The following is a 22,789-nucleotide window of genomic DNA, read 5'->3' as shown; positions in this document are numbered from 1 at the left end:
CATCCATCTTGCATAGGTTCCATCTGCCCCAGAACCAGTCCCAATGCCTCAGAAAACTAATGCCCTCCCTCATACACCAATTGTCCAGCCACTTGTTCAATCCCCCTATTCCTATGCTCACAGGCACTGGGAGCAATCCTGAAACTACTGCTTTTGAGGTCCTGCTTTTTAATTTCTTTCCTAACCACCCTAAAATCAGCTTTCAGGACCTCACCCATCTTCCTACTGTTACAGACAGGAGGGGATTTAATTTGAACAGTACCAATTTCTCCTCTCACCGCCCATCTGTAAACAGGAAGGTGTTTTGATTTGCTTCCCCCTTTATAAGTTGTGGCATATTTCACAACCACTCTGTTTAATGTGTAACCCCACAGCAAACTTAGGATGAACTCAAAGGGTTAGCTTATTTGTACACATTCAAAACACAGGAGGGTCACAATTTTGCCTTCTTTGCATTCATACACAGGGATAGGGTAAGGAAAGATTTACAGTGTAGAGACCACAGAAAAATATTGTATCACATGGGTTCCAGAGTCCAGAATCAAAATCCAATGAGGTATTGCTTCATGGAGGTCAGTGAGCTGTAAACCGATGCTGGCTAATTCATTTTTCCAGTGCTGTTGACTTCACACGGCGAGGTAGGCATGCTGAGATGAATCAGTCTTATAGGCGATGGTACAGACTTTCCAGTAGCAGTGTAGATGGGGCCAGATGTCCAACCTGGGCCAGAGCTCGTCTGTGATGCTGCTAGTTAGATAGTAAAATGGCAGACTGACTTCACAGTTCCACAAGGCAATATTATTGGTTCCATAAGCTAGAGATCAATGTCACATGAGTCACGCCTCTCCACTCAGGCTTTGACAAGGGATGTGTATCCCTCGCTTGGGTCCCCAAGATTGTTGAAGTCTCAACCATTAAGAATTGAAAGGAATAACCACATGGGAGGTTAGTTCAGAAGGTTCAGACACTTGGTATCCATGGAGAGGTTGTAAACTGGATTCGAAATTGGCTGTGTGGGAGAAGACAGAGTGTGGTAGTGGATGATTGCTTCTCAGACTGGAGGTCTGTGACTAGTGGTGTGCCTCAGGGATCTGTACTGGGACCATTGTTGTTTGTTGTCTATATCAATGATTTGGATGATAATGTGGTAAATTGGATCAGCAAGTTTGCTGATGACACTAAGATTGGAGGCATTGTGGACAGCAAGGAAGGCTTTCAAAGCTTGCAGAGGGATCTGGACCAACTGGAAAAATGGGCCAGAAAATGGCAGATGGAATTTAATGCGGAAAAGTATGAGGTGTTGCATTTTGGAAGGACAAACCAAGGTAGGACATACACAGTAAATGGTAGGGCACTGAGGAGTATGGAGGAACAAAAGGATCTGGGAGTTCAGATACATAATTCCCTGAAAGTGGCGTCACAGGTAGACAGGGTTGTAAAGAAAGCTTTTGGCATACTGGCCTTCATAAATCAAAGTATTGAGTATAGGAGTTGGGACGTTATGGTGAGGTTGTATAAGACATTGGTGAGGCCAATTTTGTAGTATTGTGCGCAGTTCTGGTCCCCTAACTACAGGAAGGATATCAGTAAGATTGAAAGAATGCAGAGAAGATTTACTAGGATGTTGCTGGGTCTTCAGGAGTTGAGTTACAGGGAAATATTAAGAGAATGGTGAGTGTGTGGAACGAGCTGCCATCTGTCGTGGTAAATGCGGGCTCACTCTTAATTTTTAAGAATAAATTGGATAGATACATGGATGGGAGAGGTCTGGAGGGTTATGGACTGGGTGCAGGTCAATGGGATTAGCGGAATAATATTTCGGCACAGACTAGAAGGGCCGAATGGCCTGTTTTCTGTGCTGTAGTGTTCTATGGTTCTATGGGTACTGTCTTAGCAGATGGATAAACTGCTGTTGGCCAGTCTGGATTATGAAATGCAGATGGCCTTTGTATAGCTTTCTTTGAATTTGGTCTGTGTAGCCTACAATGTTCTGTTAGTGGCTCTTCAGAGATAATGATGTGAGAGTTTCTCTGATAATGCTAAGTAGCTCCTTTTGTTCAAGAGTCACAGGCAGACATAGATTCAGCCATTTTAGATCTTTGTCCAGTGTTAAATTTTTAGAGATAGTAATAAGTATATCTTGAAATGTTTTACAAAAATATATAGGGTGAGGTCTTAGTCCCTCACACTACCTATGTTGTTTGTACCAAGATGGACCATGACTTCTGGCTGTTCACCATCCCAAGGAAGAATGTCATTCTACTGCTCTGTGACATCCCTGACCCTGGCATCAATGTGGCAGCATACCATCCTGAAGTTATATCTATGGCAGCAGAAACACCTGTCTGTTCCCTTAACTAATGAATCCCCTATCACTATTGCTCTCCACTCCTCTTTCTCTCCTCCTGTGCAGCTGAGCCACCGTGGTGCCACAGACTTGGCTCTTGCTGCACTCCGCTGAGGAAACATTGCCTCACAAGTATCCAATATAGAAAATCAGTCAACAAGTGAAATTGACTCAGGGAACTTCTGCACTACCTGCCTGGTACTCTTAGACAGCCTGGAGGTCACCCATTCCCCCTCTGCCTGCATGCTCCTAACCTGTGGTGTGACCACCTTTCAAATGTGCTATCCACATAGTTCTCTGCCTCGAGGATGAACCAGTGACTCTGGCCAGTGCTCGAGTTCCGTAACCGAGAGCTCCAGCTTCTGCAGCTGGTGACATTTCTGCAGATGTGTTTGTCTAGGACACATGGTGCATCCATGACCTCCTACATTGCATAGGCTGAAAATTTCACTCAGTCGAGCTGCCCTGCCACTTTAACAAACTATTTACTATAAGTCAAATAACTTACCAGTGATTCATCAATAAAATTCTTCCCCTGTGCTGAAGTTAGAACCAAATACTGGAGGCAGAAAAAGACTGCCTCTGGGTTCCCTTTTCGCCTGGTCTTCTGGCTGCTGATTTACCTCCAGGTTCTTCTTTTGCCCACTCTTCTAGGTGGTGGTTACCGCTCTTAAAGCCATTCAGCCGTTAAGCCTGCTCCGCCATTCAATAAGATCATGGCTGATCTGATTGTGGCCTCAACTCCACTTTCCTGTCTGGCCCCCACAACCCTAGACTCCCTCGTTGATCAAAAATCTATCTAACTCAGCCATGAATATCACTGACTCAGCCTCCACTGCTCTCTGTGGAAGAGAATTCCAAAAATTAATGACCCCCTGGAGAAGAAATTCTCCTCACAACTTTACATTTTCCCACATTATACTCCATTAGCCAATTTTTTGTCCACTCACTTAACTTACTTCTATTCCTTTGTAGACTTTCTTTCCTCCCCACAACTTGTATGTTCATCAGCAAACTTGGCTACAATACAGTTAGTCCCCTCATCCAAGTCATTAATATAAATTGAGACTTCATTGATCAGTGGGGAAGCGTTTTGCAGACGGTGATCATAACTCTGTTAGATTCAAGGTTGTTATGGAAAAGGACAAGGATGGGCCTGAAATCAGAGTTCTAAATTGGGGGAAGGCCGACTTTAATAAGATCAGATGTGATTTGGCCAGAGTAGACTGGGAGCAGCTACTTTTAGGTAAATCTACATCACAGCAGTGGGGCTCATTCAAGAAGGAAATAGGGAGAGTACAGGGCCAACATATTCCAGCAAAGATAAAGGGTGGGACCAACAAATCCAGGGATCCCTGGATGTTGAGGGATATACAGGATTGGATAAAGAGAAAAAGGGAGGCTTATGGCAGATGCCGAGGGCTCAAAACAGCGGAAGCCCTAGAGGAGTATAGAATGTGTAGGGGGAACTTAAAAAGGAAATTAGGAGAGCAAAAAGGGGGCATGAAAAAGCATTGGCAGGTAAAATAAAGGAAAATCCAAAGTTATTTTACAAGTACATTAAGAGTAAGAGGATGACTAGGGAAAGAGTAGGGCCCATTAAGGACCATAGTGGTAATTTGTGTGGGGCCAGAAGATGTAGGTAGGGTTCTAAATGAATACTTTGTGTCACTGTTCACAAGTGAGAGGGATGACGTGGGTATGGAAATCAGACAGAAGGATTATGATATAACTAAATAAATTAGCAGAGAAAGGGAGGAGGTTCTAAGTGGTCTGACAGGCTTAAAGTAGATAAATCTCCAGGCCTGGATGAAATGTATCGCAGGCTGTTGAGTGAGGCAAGAGAGGAGATAACAGGGGCACTGGCAATAATTTTCAATACCTCTCTGGCCACAGGAGAGGTGCCAGAGGACTGGGGGACAGCCAATGTGGTACCGTTATTCCAGAAGGAAGGAAGGGATAAACCAGGGAACTACAGGCCAGACGGTCTAACCTCAATGGTGGGGAAACTATTGGAAGCAATTCTGAGGGACAAAATTAATCCACACTTGGAGAGGCAGGGATTAATAAAGGACATTCAGCATGGTTTTGTTAAGGGCAGGTCATGTCTGACCAATTTGATTGAATTTTTCAAAGAGGTAACCAAGTGTGTAGATGAGGGCAATGCATTTGACGTAGTCTACTTGGACCTCAGCAAGGCTTTTGATAAGGTCCCGCATAGGAGACTGGTAACGAAGGTAAGAGCCCATGGGATCCGAGGCAATTTGGCAAATTGGTTCCAGGATTGGCTGAGTGGTAGGAAGCAGAGGGTGATGGTCGAGGGGTGTTCTTGTTACTGGATACCTGTGTCCGGTGGGGTTCTACAGGGATCAGTGTTGGGTCCCTTGCTGTTTGTGGTATATATAAACGACTTAGACTTGAATGTAGCAGGGTCAATCAGTAAGTTCGCGGATGACATGAGAATTGGTGGGGTGGTAAATAGTGAGGAGGGTAGCCTTAGATTACAGGAGGGTATAGATGGGCTGGTCAGATGGGCTCATCAGTGGCAAATGGAATTTAATCCGGGTAAGTGTGAGATGATGCACTTGGGCAGGACAAACAAGGCACAGGAATACACGATGAATGGTGGGACCCTGGGAAGTACCGAGGATCAGAGGGACCTTGGTGTGCATGTCCACCGGTCCCTTAAGGTAAGCGGGACAGGTACATAAGGTGGTTAAGAAAGCATATGGGGTACTTGCCTTTATTAGCCAAGGCATAGAATATGAGAGCAGGGAGGTTATGCTGGAACTGTATAAAACCCTGGTTAGGCCACAGCTAGAGTATTGCATGCAGTTCTGGAATCCGTATTATAGGAAGGATGTGATTGCACTACAGAGAGAGCAAAGGAGATTTTCCAGGATGTTGCCTGGGTTAGAGAGTTTTAGTGATGAGGAGAGATTGGATAGACTGGGGTTATTTTCCTTGGAGCAGAGGAGATTGAGGGTGGACATGATTGAGGTATATAAAATTATGAGGGGCATAGGTAGGGTAGACAGGGAGGAACTTTTCCCTTTGGTGGAGGGATCAATAACCAGGGGGCATAGATTTAAGATAAGGGGCAGGAGGTTTCGAGGGGATGTGAGGAAGAATTTTTTCACCCAGAGGCTGGTGGGAATCTGGAACTCACTGCCTGAAAGGGTGGTTAAGGCAGAAACCCTCATAACATTTAAGTAGTATTTGGGTGTGCACTGGCGATGCCATGGCATACAAGGCTATGGGCCTAGAGCTGGAAACTGGGATTAGAATAGTTAGGTACTTGGCCGGCGCAGACTTGATGGGCCGAAGGGCCTTTTTCTGTGCTGTAGACTTCTGTGACTCTATGACTAAAACATAATGGAAAGACATCAACAAAAATAACACATTTTTTTCTTCATTCTTTCATAGGATGTTGGCGTCACTGGCAAAGCTAACATTTGTTGCCATCCCTAATTCCCCTTCAACTGAGTAGCTTGCTTGGCCATTTCAGAGTGCAGTTAAGAGTCACATTGCTGTGGGTCTGGAGTCACATGTAGGCCAGACCAGGTAAGGATGCCAGATTTCCTTCCCTAAAGGACATTAGTGAACCAGATGGGTTTTTACAACAACTGATGTTAATTGTTATGGTCATCATCAAAACTAGCTTTATATTCCACATTTACTAATTCAATTTTAAATTCCATCAGTTGCCATGGTGGGATTTGAGTCCACAACTCCTCAGAGCATTAGCCTAGGTCTCTAGATTACTAGTCGAGTGATATTATCATTACGCCACTGTAAAGGTAGCATCTTTAACTTTGTAAAATGTCCCAAGATGCTTCACGGGAGAATTATAAAGCAAAATTTGATACCGAGCCACATATTAGGTTAGATGGTCAAAAGCTTGATCAAGGAGGTAGGTATTCAGTAGCATTTTAATGGTGGAAACAGCGGTAGAGAGATAGAGAGGTTAGGGGAGGAATTCCAGAGTTTGGGGCTCAGGCAGTTGATGGAACAGCCATCAATGGGTTTTTATTATTTATTCTTTCACAGGATGAGGGTGTTGCTGGCTAGGCCAGCATTTACTGCCCATCCCTACCTGCACTTGACAAACCTCAGTTTGGTAATGTTCAAACTTAATCCAGACTTCTTACTTCAAAGGATTGTCATTCCACCAAGAATGTTTAGTAGGGATATATAGTTTCTCCTTCTTGCAGATTTTCTTTTTGGCATAACCTGCTAACCAAGGAGTACTCCTCTTTCCAGAGTAGATTTTGTGAGGAACATGTAAATTTACAAGATGATTTACACATTCAGCAAGCATCTTCCAGTTCTTGTACACTGAGTTGGTCTCAGAAGAATTGTTGAGAAACTGTTTTGTCATCTGTGCAGCTTGGCTCTTAAAGGAATCAATATTGACAGCCCTCCATTCCAAACACTTTCCTTGGTGGTTGCAGTATAACTGGTTAATGTTAAATATAGTGTATAGTCTACATTATCAGTGATGCAAGATCACATGACAACAGAACATGCAGATAGTTTTATGTAGAGCGTCTTGCTTAGTCTGTATTGTACATAGTTAGTATAATGTTCAATAATAAAAGGCAGTGTTTACCAACAGCCTTGCCTCCAGCAGTATCCGTAAGTGCAGTTTATGAACAACCCCTTCTATGACCACGACAATGATAACAGATGGTGGCAACAGAAAACATGATGGAAGAAGCAACCAGTGAAAAGCCCAGCGACAGCAAGAGAAACAACTGCAGGACAAGGGCAGCATGGGAAAATCTTCAAAGGAACTCTAGAACAGGCTACAGTAAAAGGGGGGCCATGGAGAAAATCCTACCTTTACCAGGGTACTTGAACCACATGGAAGGCCCAGATCAAGCCGAGAAGTGGCAGAACTGGCACTCTAGGTTTATCAGGTGCAGAACGGCTTCAAGACTAGCAAGAGACAGGTCAGTACCTCACTGTGCTATAAGACAGTAGTGCAGGCGATGTAATGGTTAGACAGGACATAAACAAAAACAGAGTGGTTTATGAAGTTATCAAAGCCTTTGATATTTATTCTTGTCTTTGAAGATACACCATTTAGAGGGAGCAAAATACAATAGGCACACCCAAAGACCAGGTGAGAGTGGGGATTCCTTCATTAATGATTTATATCGACTGGCCGAGAATTGCGAATATGGAGCCCTGAAAGACAAATTAATTCTTGATTGTATTGTTGTAGGGGACTTAGAAGAGACTTTTTCCGATTTTCTGCAGTCAAGGGAAGATTTGACCACATGGAAGACTGCAGATTATTGAAAAATGTGTTGTAACATTGATGCAAACACTTGCTGCAGTTTTAAGTGCATGGTCTGAGATGGATACATGTTATGGAAGAATTTCTCAACACCTTTTGTTATGATTATAACATCAGGCATGTTCTTGAAAGACTGGCCTCTTACTAGATTTGTACTCAGGTGCTCTCATTCCTTCCTTGAAGCAGCTCTGGAACTATGAGCTTACAGCTTCAGCTTTTTCCTCACCATCCAATTGCAACTTATCCCCTACATACAGAATTGGTATTCCAGTATTATCCTCTCTTTTTGATTTAACTACTTCCAAGATTTCCTGATGTTTTCTGTCCTGGCCAATTCCATTTCGTATTTACGTTTGGTGCATCGAATCTCCCTGTTGACCTCAGTTTGGTACTGCTCAAATTTAATCCAGACTTCCTCTTTCTTCAAAGGGTTGTCATTCCACAAAGAATGTTTAGTAGGGATATATAGTTTCTCCTTCTTTTGGATTTTCTTTTTGACATAGCCTGCTAACCAAGGAGTGCTCCTCTTTCCAGAGTAGATTTTGTGAGGAACATGTAGATTTACAAGATGATTTACACATTCGGCAAACACCTTCCGGTTCTTGTTCACTGAGTTGGTCTCAGGAGGATTGTTGAGAAACTGTTGTGTCATCTGTGCAGTGTGACTCTCAAAGGCATAAATATTGACACCCCTCCATTCCAAACACTTTCCTTGGTGGTTTATGGTGCAGTAGTGCCTTAAATGCAATACTCACCCAGAACTGCTGAGTAGTCATTTATCCTTGAACAGGGCTGACAGATCTCATCAAAGCAGGATGTGTAATGAGTAGAAGCTCCAACATATTTTCAGTTCCATTGGTATGCCTCCTAGTGGCAAAGTTAACCATCCGCATTAACAAGTGGTCATTTACTATACTTATTAACTTTTCCTGAGGTGGGCTCATTGCACACTGGGGGCTGTCCTGATTCCATGCAAGATCAGGGACATGAAAATCCCCATTTAATATGATGGAGGGTGACAATTTTGTATTATAAAGTATTGTTAAGCTAGCATCCAGGTCATTTAGTGAATCCTTGGAGCTGCTGGGTTTCAGATAGTAAGCTCCAACAATAAAACATCTTCCCCGCCACACCCCCACCTCACCAAATGGTGAAAAGCAAAAAAATAGTGCAGGTCAAAAGAGACCTGGAGGTCCAGTACATAGAGTAAAATATCTTGAACATGTACAGAAAATAATCAAAAAAAATTCATGGACAATGATTAATTTATATCTAGAGCACCAGAATACAAGGATGTAGAAGTCATGCTTTAGTTATACAAAGCCATAGTTAGACCACACCTGGAGTACTTTGAACACTTCTGGTCACCACAACTCACGAAGGATATAATGAAGGGAATGCAGTGCAGGTTTACCAGGACGATATAGAGTTTGCAAGGGTTAAATTATGAGGAGAGATTGCACAAATTAGGATTTCTTTTTATTCCATCATGGAAATGTGGGTGTTGCTAGCAAGGCCATCTCTTGTTGCACATCCCTAATTGTTCTTGAACTGAATGGCTTGCTAGCCCATTTCAGAGGGCAGAGGGTAGGCCAGACCAGGTAAGAACAGCAGATTTCCATCCCTAAAGGACATTAGTGAACCAGATGGGCTTTTACAACAATCGGTAATAGTTTCATGGTCACCATTTCTGAGACTAGCTATATATTCCAGATGTATTAGTTGCATTTAAATTCCATCAGTTGCAGTGGTGGGATTTGAACCCATGCATCCACAGTATTAGCTTGGGCCTCTGGATTACTAGGCCAGTAACATTACCACTATGGCACCACCTCTCCTTATAATTTAGACGGTTATGGAATGATTTGCTTGAAGTTTAAGATATAGAGGGGAACCGATAGGGTAGACTGAGAGAAATTATTTCTGTTAGTTGGGGAGTCAAGGACCAGGGGTGCATAGTCTAAAAAACAAAGCCAAATCTTTTAGCAGTGAAATTAGAAAAAACCTCAGTGCACAACTGATGACAGAAGCTTGAAACTTTCTTCCACAAATGACAATTCTAAATTTTAAATCTGAGATTGATAGATTGGTAAATAGTTAGGGGCAGGTATATGGAGTTAGGTTGCAAATCAGCCATGATTTCACCGAATGGTAGTTTGAGGGGCTGAATACCTTTCTCCTGTTCTTATATTCCGATTGATATATCCATATTCTGATGTTCAATTAAAAAACTAGAAATCAATTAATAGTTAGTTATATGTTTACAGTTTAAATCATAAAGCATTATGTAACTTTGAAATAATCAAGTCAAGCCAATAGATCAAAAAAGCTCAGCAACTGAATGTTTCTCTTAAACTAATCTTTCTATATATTTCTATACATGTTTCTCCAAAATGTGTTTTTCATAACTTCTGCTGGATTTCAAGGATCAAGATATTGAAGTAGTAAATGTTGCTGATTTACTTTTATAATTAACCACTGCTGAAGTTTACTGGTGCTTTAATGGTGAACCGCCAGTATTGATTTCAACAAGGTTCCATGTAAACCCAAGCCACAAACAAATACAGAAGTACAAGAGTGCCCTCAGACAAGATTTTAGCCAGCTCAAAATGGATATTAAAAATTCTGTAACACTATTCCAAAAAAAGTAGGAAGTTTTCTTGGTGTCCAGTGTCCATTCTTCCAACAACCAATTCCATATAAAAATTAACTATTCAGTCATTCAGCTCATTAATGTTGTAGGATACTGCTGCCCTAATGCGGTTACCCTGCTTGCCCATGTAGCAGTAATTCATTGTTACATAGGATATATGGCACAGAAAGAAGCCTTTTGGCCTAATCAGTCCATGCCGGTGTTTAGGCTCCATCCTGTTTTCTCATCTACATCTACCATCATAATCCTCTGTTCCCTTCCCCCTCAATGCATCTATACTATTCACTTCAACTACTCCCTGTGACAGCAAGTTCCACATTCTTAAACACTCTTTGGGTGAAGAAGTTTCTTCTGAATTCCCTATTGGGTTTCTTGGTGACTATCTTATACTGTTGGCCTCTTAGTTATGTTCTTCTCCACAAGAGGAAACACCCTCTCTGTATCCACTCAATAAAATTATGAAAGGTTTTGAGACACCTCTATTAGGTCACACCTTTGCCTTTTTTTTAAAAAAGACACGGCCTGTCAATTCTTTCCTGATATGTTTACCACCCGTTTCTGGTATCACCCACATAAATCTTTGATGAACACTCTGTATCCTTTTTATAAATATGGTGACCAGAACTGCACACAGTACTCTGGTAGGGTGGTCCCAAAGGTCTAGTCAAGATCCACTACAAGTTTATGTTAAAAACTTACTTTTCAATTCTATTGCCATAGAAATAAAACCTAGTGCTTGGTTTGTGTTTTTTTCAAATGGCCTTGCTAACCTGTGGTGAAACTTTCAGTGATTGATGTATTTGCATTCTGAAATCTCTTTGTTCCTCTATCCCAGCCTGATTTGTTTCTTCCAAGCAATAAGTGACCTTCCTACTTCCTACCTCACATTTATTGTGTTAAACTTCATTTGCCAATTATGTGCCCATTCTGCAAGTTTATTAATATCCTCCTGTAATTTATCACTGTGCTCATTATTGACTATCCACCCAATATGGCATCATCCATAAATTTAGAAATTGGGTGTGCAGAAAACAATAAGAGCCAGATAGAGGAAAAATTCAATCATAGGAGTATAGGCTTATGAATCTCTGTATTTTTTATTTGCCTGAATCCACACCATCATGATATACAAATGAGAGACAGACAGATGCCCCATACCAGTTCCAATGCTCAGCTATCCGCTAACTCATTAAAAAAAATTTGCAATATGGTACATACCTCTGCTTCCCTTTTTTTTGTGCGCACTCTTTCTACTTCCTGCATGACCTTTTGAGATTCTTCTACATTTCCTTCAGCTCCAAGTTGTTCAGCTTTAGCCAAAAGCTTTCCTATTTCTTCATTCAGTTCATGCACTTTTTCAGCCTGTAAAAAGAATGCAAAACCTTACATCTTCAGGCTATACGCCAAGGATAAAGAAAACTGACCTTCTGTAACAGTACTCAATGAACTTACGAACATGCAAAATTGGTGCATAAGTAGGCCCCTCAGGCCTGCTCTGCCATTCATTAAGATCATGGCCGATCTGTTTGCACTTTGAATTCCACATTCCCATCTACCCCCTTTGATTCCCTTGCCCAACAAGAATCTATCTGCTTCTGCCTCAAAAATATTCAATTATCCCTCCTCCACCACCCTATGAGGCAGAGGGTTCCAAAGTTGCACAACCCTCTGAAAAAAAATTTCTCATCTGCATCCTATAAAAACGACCCCTAATTTTACAACAGTGCCCCCTTGTTCTGGGCACATCACAAGAGGAAACATCCTTTCCACATCCATCTTGTCAATACCATTCAGGATCTTATATACTTCAATCAAGTCACCCCTCAGTCTCAACTCCTGTGGAAACAAGCCCAGTCTGTCTAATCTTTCCTCATAAGACAACTTGCTCATTCCAGGTATCAATCTAGTAAAGCTCTTCTGAACCTCCTCCAACGTATTTAGATCCTTCCCTAAATAAGGAGACCAAAACCAAATATTCGAAATGTGGTCTCACCAATGCCCTGTATAACTGAAGCATAACATCCTTTCTTTTATGTTCAATTCCTCTCGTAATAAAGGATAGCATTCCATTAGCCTACTTGATTACTTGTCATACCTGCATACTAATTTTTTGAGACTCATGTACAAAACACCTAGTACTCCCTCTGTACCTCAGAATTATGCAGCCATTCTCCATTTAAGTAATACTCTGCTTTTATTGTTCTTCTTGCCAAACTGAACATCTTCACATTTTCTTACATTCTACTCCACCTGCCAGATTTTTGTCCACTCACTCATCCAACATCCCTCTGCAAACTCCTTATGTCTTCTTCATCACATACTTTCCTACCCATCTTTGTGTCATCTGTAAATTTAGCTACCATGCCTTCACTCCCCTCATCTAAGTCATTGATATAAATTGTAAAGTGCTGAAGCCCCAGTACACACCCCTGTGGGACTCCACTCGTCACATCCTGCCAATCAGAAAAAGGCCCATTTATGCACACTCTATTTTCTGCCAGCCAGCCAATCTTTTATCCATGTTAATACATTACCCCCTACACCATGAGCTTTTATTTCCTGCAATAACTTTTGATGTGGCACCTTATCAAATGTCTTCTGGAAATCCAAGTGCATGTCTACAGGCTCCCCTTTATCCATAGCACGTTACTCCTTCAAAAAACTCCATAAATTAGTTAAACACGATTTCCCTTTCACAAAACCATGCTCTTACCAACTATCTTGAGTTTCTGTAAGGGCCCAGCTACAGCCTCCATAATGATTGATTCTAATACCTTACCTAGTACAGACGTCAAGCTAACTGGCCTATAGTTTCTGGTTTTCTGCCTCCCTCCCTTCTTGAATAGAAGGGTTATATTCGCTACCTTCCAGTCTGATGGAACCTTTCTAGAACCTAGCGGACTTCGGAAAATTGCAATATTTTGTGTACACTTTTATGAAGTAGTTAGAAATCTTTTGATTGAACACTTTGAGAAGGCTCATGAAAGTATGCTGAATTCCAGCTCTTAAAAAAAAGATTGTAGATTAAGTCTATAGTATAATTCACTCATGAAAATCAAACATGGATTTATCCTGCTGCAACTTCCTTCAGTTTTCAGAGCCACTACAAAATGGGCCACATTGATTTTAAGTAAATTAATTCAGATTAAGTAGCTTCAATTCACACCCAAACTTCTGCTAACATTTTAAGTTTTATTTATTTCACTAATATACAGATTATAGCTAATAAAACCCAGACATTTATAAATAAATTTGTTCTTGGTGAAACATTTTTTTAGCTATCAATACTAAACATGAGAAATAGGAGCCAGAGTAGGCTATATGGCCCTTAAGCCATTCAATAAGATCATGGCTGATCTACTACCTCAACTCCACATTCCTGTCCTATTCCTATCTCTCCAGATTCCCTAGTATCCAAAAATCTAACAACCTCATTTTTAAATATGCTCATAAAGTGGGCATTCACAGTCCTCTGGGGTATAAAATTCCAGAGTCACTATTCTCTTGAGTGAAGAAATTTCCTTATCTCAATGTTAAGTGGCCTTTATCCTGAAGCTATGACCTCTAGTTCCAGACTCTCCAAGCAAGGGAAAACGACTCTCAGCTTCTATCCTATCAAGCTCCGTTGGAATCTAATGTTTCAATGAGAACACCTTTCATTCTTCTATATCCCAATGGCTCATTCTACTTAATCTCTCCCCTTAAGACAACCTCACATCAGAAATCTATCTGAATCTTCATTGAACCGCCTTTCATTAACACAATTAAAGGTTATTAATTGTCAAAGTAATTATATGAATTATGATTTCAACCAGAAAATTGCAACAAGAAAAAAAATGCAAGTCCAAAAGCCTACAATATTTCAACTAAAACCAAATGAATATCCTTAACAATATGATAAAACTTTCAAGTGCATATGAACTAACTGAAAGCTAGATAGGAAGAAGAATAGATTACACGTGACGTTGAGGTTACTACTTGTGGCAACTGCTCTATTTGAAACGTGGTCACAGCAGAAGATTCCCAGGAGGGCAGTGGAAAGACTTTAGGGATGTCCTCCAAGCATCCCTGAAGACTCATGGGAGTCCTTGCCTTGCGACCAACCAAAATGCGAAAGCTGAGTCAGGAAAGCACTGAACACATCAAATGACTTCATTAGGAATGCAGAGACGAAGGTGAGGTGTCAGAGGAAGCACACAAACCTCCAAACAACTCACCTACCCGACCCTCAAAGTACCACCTGACCCGCACATGCAGGCTCTTTCAAATAGATTGCAAAGATGCCGGTGCTCTGCCAGAGCCGAGCCAAACGTATATAAAAAAAACAAATGGCATGGGCGGTGGGGGGAGGCAATAAGTGTCAAGTAGCAAGCTGGGTACTTTTTCTGGGGTGGGAAGAGCCACAGCAGGTTTTTTGCACAAACAACCTTTTATGTGAAACAGCTAGAGTTGGAGCTCAATTTAAATATTGCCCTTGCCTGTTTCAGATGGGGGGCTACTGGTCATCCATACTGATTCAGGCAAATACACCACACTGACTTACTAATCAAATTGTCATATAGGTGAACAGAACACGAAAATGCTTATTCAAGCCGAGGTAAATTGGAACATACCTTAGCAGCTACTTCAGCACTGATCTCTTCTTGTGTTTCTGCCAAACGCTTCTTTGCGATGTCTGTTCTTCTGTCGCAATCAACAATAAAACTTTCAAGGTGTTCCATGGCCTGGAAAATGACAAAAATCTCATTTATGCCAATATAAGAATCAGTATAAAAGCATTTCATTTTCAAGTTTTAGCACACAACCCATTTGATTACAAGAAAAGTACATCCTCTTGAATACAAAGGGCAACAAGAAATTTTTGGTGCTTATCAGATTTGACCCATGAATCTCAAAAATGCATTTGGAACCAATATTTTAGATGCTATGAAATAAAATGGACTCAACATGGGCTTATATTTTTGTTTTATCGTGTTTGAATGGAGAGCCCAGGAGTTTGAAAAGGTCTGTTCTCAGGCCTGCTGCCTCACTGGATAAATCATAAATCAGAACACCAAGATTGGTTAATACCAGCAAATTGCAATGCATGCAATTTAATTGGGAACATGGGCTTTTAGTTCATGTGTAGCCTCCAAAGCACCAAAACATGCATCCAAAAAGCCTACTAAAGCAAAAGACTCAGGCACTCCTGCTTTAAGCATCAGCGTAGCAAGCTACCAACAGTCAAATAAAATGAGTAATATATAGTAGTATGAAATATTCAAAAACCCAGCTATATGCTCCACTGAATATTAGTTCTTATACAGCACCTTACATGGTAGAAAAGCCAAGTGTTATGGTACTGGACGATCAACCCAGTAGTCACGAGGACAAATTACACCATGGTAAGTTGCGAAACTGAAGTCAATAAATCTAATAACTTGTGGGCTGGCACCATGAAAAGCTGCAACAACTCAACTGGTTTACTAACATCCAACAGGGAAGGTTTCCACCTGGCTTGGCCCAGCTTATATATGGCTCAGTCCCACAATAAGTGGTTGATTCTAACTGTCCTCACTCCCAGGACTTTCTAATGGCAATTAGGGATGGAAAGTTAATGTGGCCTTGTTGGTGTTGCTCAAATCCTGAGAACAGATATGAAAAATTATGTATTCAGGGTATCCTTGAGTGTGGAGCAAAATCTCTTTTACACACACAAATACAGGATAAGCCATCAGACAGGTCTGAAGAGCTCATGTAAGGTGATCAACACTAACTTTTTCTCCCTTTACAGATGCTGCCAGACCTGCTGTGCGTTTGCAGCATTCTTTATTTTTATTTCAGATTTCCAGTGCTCTGTTTTGTTCAGGGACAACTGACTGTGTCTCATAGGCGTCTACAGCACAGAAGGAGCCCATTCAGCCACAGTGTCCGTGCCGGTCAACAAAGGTCTGACCACACTAATCCCATTTTCCAGCACTTGGCCCATAGCCCTGGAGGCTATGGCAATGCAAGTGAATATCTAAATACTTCTTAACTGTTACAAGAGTTTCTGACTCAACCGCCCTATCAGGCATTGAGTTCCAGACTCCCACTATCCTCTGGGTGAAAAAATTTCTCCTCAACTCCCCTTAGCCTCTTACCTTAAATCTATGTCCCCTGGCTATTGACCCCTCTACTAATGGAAAAAGTGCCTTCCTAACTACCCTGTCTATGACCCTCATTAATCTTATACACCTCTATCAGATCCCCTCTCAACCTTCGTTGCTCCAAGGAAAACACAGCCTATCCAATCTTTCCTCATAGTGCAGACCCTCCAGCCAAACAGCATTCTGGTAAATCTCCACTGCACCCTCTCTAGTGCAATCACATCCTTCCTATAATGTGGTGAACAGAACTGCACGCAGTACTCCAGTTGTGGCCTAACCAACGTTTTATACAGTTCCAACGTAATCCTCCTGTTCTTGTATTCTATGCCTCGGCTAATAAAGGCAAGCATCTTATGTGTGCTGTGCCTCACAAACTAGCTGCACTTATATAATTACCTGTATTTCATCTTCTAAATTGATGCACAAGAGTGTTTCAAAATTTTATTTACAAATGACAGATGTATTAGCAATACCTCCTTACCAATGAATCACCACGTTTGGCACACTTCAAATTTCCAGCTAACTCACTGCCCTGCATTGCACGCGCTGTGAAAGATAATAGCCACAGTATACATACTTGAAAAATACAAACATATAATTTTGCTTAATAAAAATAAAGTGCTGGAAAAACTCATCAGGTCTGGCAGCAGCTATGGAGATAGGAACAGAGTTAACGTTGAGTCCAATATGAATGGTTCTTCTTTGAAACTGAAGAGAAGTAGAAATGTGATGAGTTTTATGCTGTTAAAAAGGGGAGGGCCAGGTGGAACAAAACAGGAGTCAGGGATGGGTTAGAATGCTAGGGAGATTAAATACCAGAGATATAATGGAACAAAGGCCAAAGGGAGTGGTAATGGTTGTAGTAAAGAAACAAAGCATAGGTCCAGAGTAGGTGCTAATAGCAGAATAAAAGTTAGCTCAGTTTGAAAGCAAAGACACGATACAAACTGGCACTTGGCAAAAGAAAAATCAAAGCAGAGGGTAACAGTTCATGGTTTGAAGTTGTTGAACTAAATGTTGAGTCCAGAAGGCTGTAAAGTGCATAATCGAAGATGAGGTGCTGTTCCTCAAGTTTGCGCCAGGCTTCACTGGAACATTGTAGCAGGCCCAGGACAGTAATAAGAGTGTGAGAACAAGGTGATGAATTGAACTATTGAAATGGCAAACGACTGGAGGGTCTGGATCATGCTTGAGGACCAAGCGGAGGTGTTCTGCAAAGTGGTCACAGGGGAGAAAGAAAGAGGGAGAATTGCTGTTTTTCTGCTCATGATCAATCTTACTTCCTTTACAGCTATAGGGTCTCGCAATTTTGTACACGATGTTTAGAATTTTCTGTGCACAAAAATTTGCATCTCTTTGTAAGCATATGGCCCATTCACAGGTTTAGACACAACATCCAACCCGCAGCTCAAAAAAAACATTCTCCATGGCTGGTCTAGGTTGGCATTTCAACACAGAGGCAGCATTGTCAGAGGTGCTGTCTTTCAGATGAGACATTAAAAAGAGACATATGATGGTGAACTATATATTTTCTCCCTTTATTCTTTCATGGGATGTGGGCATCACTAGCAAGGACAGTATTTGTTGTCCATCCCTAATTGCCTTTGAACCAAGTGACTTGCTGGGCCATTTCATAGGGCAGTCAACCACATTGTTCTGGGTCTGGAGTCACATGTAGGGCAGGCCAGGTAAGGATGGTAGTTTTCCTTCACTAAAGAACATTAGTGAATCAGGTAGGTTTTTCTTTTAAAAATGACAATCGACAATGGTCACTGTTACTGAGACAAGTTTTTAATTCCAGATTTATTTATTGAATTTAAATTCCACCAGCTGTTACGGTGGGATTTGAACCAATGCCCTGAGAGCATTATCCTGGGCCTCTGGATTACTAGCCCAATGACATCAGTATTATGCCACCATCTCCACATGAAGAAATACAGGGTGCTCTTAGTATAGTGAGCAATATCCATCCCTAAATCAATATGCCCAAATCATATTAGCTGGTCATTTGATGTCTGTGGGGCTTTACTGCATACAAATGTGCTGTTGTGTTTGGTTACATAACAACAGTAACTACACTTCAAAGGAAAACCTGTTAATTAGCTGTAAGCACTTTGGGCTATTTAGGAGGGTGAAAAGCAAATTTTTTATTCTGCCCAACATTAACATCTTTATCGCCAAACAGATGGTCATTTGTGGAACTACACCTCCCCCTTTTCCCTTACCATCAACAAGCCTTTCATAATTGACCACTGCAAGCTGAAGGAGACATTAGTCCAAGTATTGGACATTTAGCAGAAACTTCAAACTTGCCATATTTGCATATCAATAGGTCTTTCTTGCAATTGGTCATAACAAGTTTACCTCCCAGTTGCTTTTGGTTGAGAGAGAAGGCAGGTCACTAAACCCAATGTAACAGCAGCTCAAGACAAGCAGTTTATTGTAACCAGAGTTGAAAAAGTATCCCAAGATCTGATTTCTTATTAAAAAATTCTAATCCTGTTAGGACTCATTATATTATCTGTATTACTAAAAGGTTTGTGTTCTAATAGCTAGCTGATGACACTAGAATGTTCCACCAATCCTCTGGGAATTCTAACTCTACTTTTCGGACTGTGTTAATCACACATGAATTAGATGACAGGAGGTGATAAAGTGTGTTAAAAGACTTTGGATGTATTATATTAATACATATATTTGGCAGTAACGTGGTATATGAATTTTAGTGCTGGTGTGATGTCAGATCTGTAAGCCATACGTCCCAATGGCCGATGGGTCGTATCAAACAGCACATCCCTTTGGCTGTTCGTAACAGACAAAGTACTGACAATAATCAACCAGCCCATGCTTGCAAAACTCAGAAGTGACCAACATTAGATGTGGTTCCGTGATTGTAACACTTGCTAAACAATCCTGATTGTGCTAAGAATAACACTGAAAATCAATTTAAAGTCATCATTTGGACTGTGTAGCTCACTTACGAGTGCTAGAAGCTACATATATTCATACACAGGGCCCTGTCCTTTGCAAACAGAAAGGACATGTCCACGCATTGCACCTTTTTCAACTAAACAAAAGCTTGGGGGATGGCTATTCCCTGGTTCATTCCTCATGGCGATGCCTTGACCAGAACTGCCTTGGTCGAAATTAAACAAAAGCTTGGCAGTTAACAGTTCCCACTTGCATTCTCCGTAGCAACACCGTTACTATTTCAAGTCCACTTGTCAATCGATCAGCACCCTTTTTTCATGCAGTATAAATTCTGAAATTTGGTATTCTTGTGAATCTGCCCTCACTAGTGCAAGGCGAAAAGCTTCGGCAGCGTGTCTCTTTTTTCAGCAATACTCAAAAATCCGATTCATTCCAATCCCTGGGTCTTTCCTCATAGCTCTACATTTTTTCTCCTTAAAATATTTGTCCAGTTCTATTCCGAAACTTATTATTAATTCTGTTTCCATCATCCTAATCAGGCAGTACCCAACCACTCATTGTATAGCAAAGTTTTTCCTCATGTCGCCTCTGGTTCTTCTGCCAATCTCTGTAAATCTTTGCCCTCTGGGTTACTGATCCTTCAGTCAATGCAAACAGTTTCTTTCTATTCACTCTAGTAAGCCCTGTAACAGTTTTAATCATTTCTATTAAATATCCTCTTAGGATCCTACATTCTTCACTCTGTCCACATAACCATGATCCCATCACCCCGAAGCCGTTCTAGTATATCTGTTCTGTCCCCACTCCAAAGCCTTCTCATCCTTCGGTACCCAGAGTTGGGTGCAATGTCCTAGCTGGGGCCAAACTAGTGTTCTATACATTTTAACATCGTTTTCTGGATTTGTATTTTATGTCCTTATAAGTAAAGCCCAGGGATCCTATATGCTTCATTACCTGCTTTTGTTAAGCTGCCCTGCCATCTTCAAAGGTTTTTGCAGAAATATCCCCCTTCAAAATTATGCCAGTTTGTAATAGAGAGCCATTAAACAGCCATTAAAGAGCACAGGGAGAGAGGCGAGAGGCCATTAAAGAGCGCGAGAGGGAAAAGAACACGGAGAGCAGCTGATTGGTGAGTATTTCTAGGCTTCAAAGTAAAAGTTAGGTCAAAAGTTTGTGTTTAGGTCTTGACTTTTTTTTCTCTTTCTGAAAAATAGCTTAAGTATAGGATTGATAGTGGTGTAAAAAAATAATTGCAATAAAGTGTAAAGAGCAGGGAATTCTTCAAGTGTAAAGAGCAGGGACACCAGAGTAATTAATTAATAAATTAAATAGGGTGATGCATGGCTGCTGAGCATGTGGGAGCTGCTGGACACCAAGGTGACCCAGGGCGAACACATCTGCAACAAGTGTTTACAGCTCGAGGAACTTCAAATCAGAGTTGAGGAGCTGGAGTGCAGGCTGCAGACATTGCACCACATTAGGGACAGGGGAGGAGTTGCTTGGACACTTTGCTCCAGGAAGCAATCACACCCCTCAGATTAGGTAATTCCAATTTGGTCTGTGATCAGGGACAGGAGGGTGTGACTGTAGGTGAAGCAGGCATGGGGACCCAGGGGGTAGCGTTCGAGGAGCCTCAGCCCCTGCAACTGTCCAACAGTTACGAGGTTCTTGCAAGCTGTGTGGATGAGAGCGGGCACTGCACGGAGGATGAGCGAACTGAACTCGGCACCATGGTACAGGGAGCCATTCAACTGGGGGGAGGAAATAGGAATGTAGTCGTGGTAGGGGACAGAATAATTAGGGGGATAGATACTGTTCTCTGCAGCCGTGAGAGTGAGTCCCCGAAGGCTGTGTTGCCTGCCCGGTGCCAGGGTTAAGGCCATCTCCTCAGGGCTGGAGAGGAACTTGGAGCTGGAGGGGAGGGATCCAGTTGTCGTCGCCATCCATGTTGGTACCAACATTGATAGGACTAGAAATGGGATTCTGCTGAAAGAATTTCAACAGTTAGGAGCTAAATTAAAAAGCAGAACTTCCAAGGTAATAATTTTGGTATTACTACCTGAACCATGGGCAAACTAGCATAGGGTAACTAAAGTCAAGGAGTTAAATGCTTGGCTCAAAGAGTGGCGCGGGAGGAATAGGTTTCAGTTCATTGGGTACTGCCACCAGTACTGGGGTAAAGGTAGCTGTTCCAGTGGGACTGGTTTCACATGAACTGTGCTGGGGCAAGTGCCCTGGCGAATCCAATAACTAGGGCTGTAGGGAGGGTTTTACACTAAAGAGATTTGGTGGGTGGGGGGATGGTTCTGGAGAGGGATATGTAGGCTCGCAAAGCAATAAGGATATGACAGCATTGCAAGGCAGCTATTTAGGCAATAATACCCAGAGTGTGACAGGAAGGGACAGAGTATAAAAACAAAAAAAACAGCAAATAGGGTCAAAGAGGGAGCAAATGGTAAAGAGGCAAAATTAATGGCTCTTTACTTAAACAGACGTAGCATTTAAAACAAAATAAATGAATCAACGGCACAAATAGAGGTTAATGGGTATGATCTTATAGCCATTACGGAGACATGGTTACAAGATGATCAAAGCTGGGAACTAAATATTCAGGAGTATGTGACTTTTCGAAAGAACAGTCAGGAAGGAAAGAGTGGTGGGGTAGCTTTGTTAGTACGGGATGAAATAAGTACGATAGCAAGAAATAATCTTGGGTTGGAAGATGTAGAATCCATATGGGTGGAGGTAAGAAATAACAAAGGGAAGACGACACTGGTGGGTGTAGTCTATAGGCCCCCTAACAGTAGCTATACTGTTGGACAGAGATCAAATCTGGAGATAATTAGGGTATGTAAAAAAGGCAGTACATTAATCATGGGTGACTTTTATCATCATGTAGATTGGGAAAATCAAATTGGCAGAGGTAGCTACGAGCAAGAATTCATAGAGTGTATTCAGGACAGTTTCCTAGAACAATATGTGGTGGATCCAACCAGGGATCAGGCTATTTTGGATCTGGTAATGTGTAATGAGGCCGGTTTAATAAATGATCTCAGAGTAAAAGATCCCCTAGGAAACAGTGACCATAACATAGATGAATTTAACATTCAGTTTGAGAGTGAGAAACTTGGGTCGGAAACAACTGTGCTAAACTTAAATAAGGGTAATTACAAAGGACTGAGGGCAGAGTTGGCTGGGGTGGGCTGGGAAAGGAGTTTAGCAGAAAAGACGGTTAATGAACAATGGCAGATGTTTTAAGAAAATAGTTCATGACTCACAACAAAGATATATCCAGTGTGAAAGAGGGATTCTAGGAAGGGGATAAGCCAACCATGTTTAACCAAGAAAGTTAAGGAGAGTATCAAATTGAAAGAAAAAACATACAATGTGGCAAAGATTAGTGGTAAGCCAAAGGATTGGGAAGG

The 22,789-nt window shown here is 41.5% G+C and overlaps 1 protein-coding gene across 5 annotated transcripts in view; it reads right to left on the bottom strand.

The window, feature by feature from the left end:
• luc7l (LUC7-like (S. cerevisiae)) overlaps nucleotides 1-22,789 on the bottom strand; it is a 53,892-nt gene that overhangs the window by 15,921 nt on the left and 15,182 nt on the right. For all 5 annotated transcript variants that reach the window (XM_078558325.1, XM_078558324.1, XM_078558328.1 and 2 more), the window contains 2 exons: nucleotides 14,919-15,029; nucleotides 11,524-11,667 (listed from right to left, as the gene is read on the bottom strand). In XM_078558325.1, the coding sequence (XP_078414451.1) occupies nucleotides 11,524-11,667; nucleotides 14,919-15,029 (255 nt within the window). The remainder of the gene's footprint in view (nucleotides 1-11,523; nucleotides 11,668-14,918; nucleotides 15,030-22,789) is intronic.

The sequence above is a fragment of the Cetorhinus maximus genome, chromosome 15 (assembly GCF_964194155.1).
Source record: "Cetorhinus maximus chromosome 15, sCetMax3.hap1.1, whole genome shotgun sequence".
NCBI lineage: Eukaryota > Metazoa > Chordata > Chondrichthyes > Lamniformes > Cetorhinidae > Cetorhinus > Cetorhinus maximus.
The sequence above is the reverse complement of the archived record's forward strand: the minus strand, read 5'-3'. Positions and strand labels throughout refer to the sequence as shown.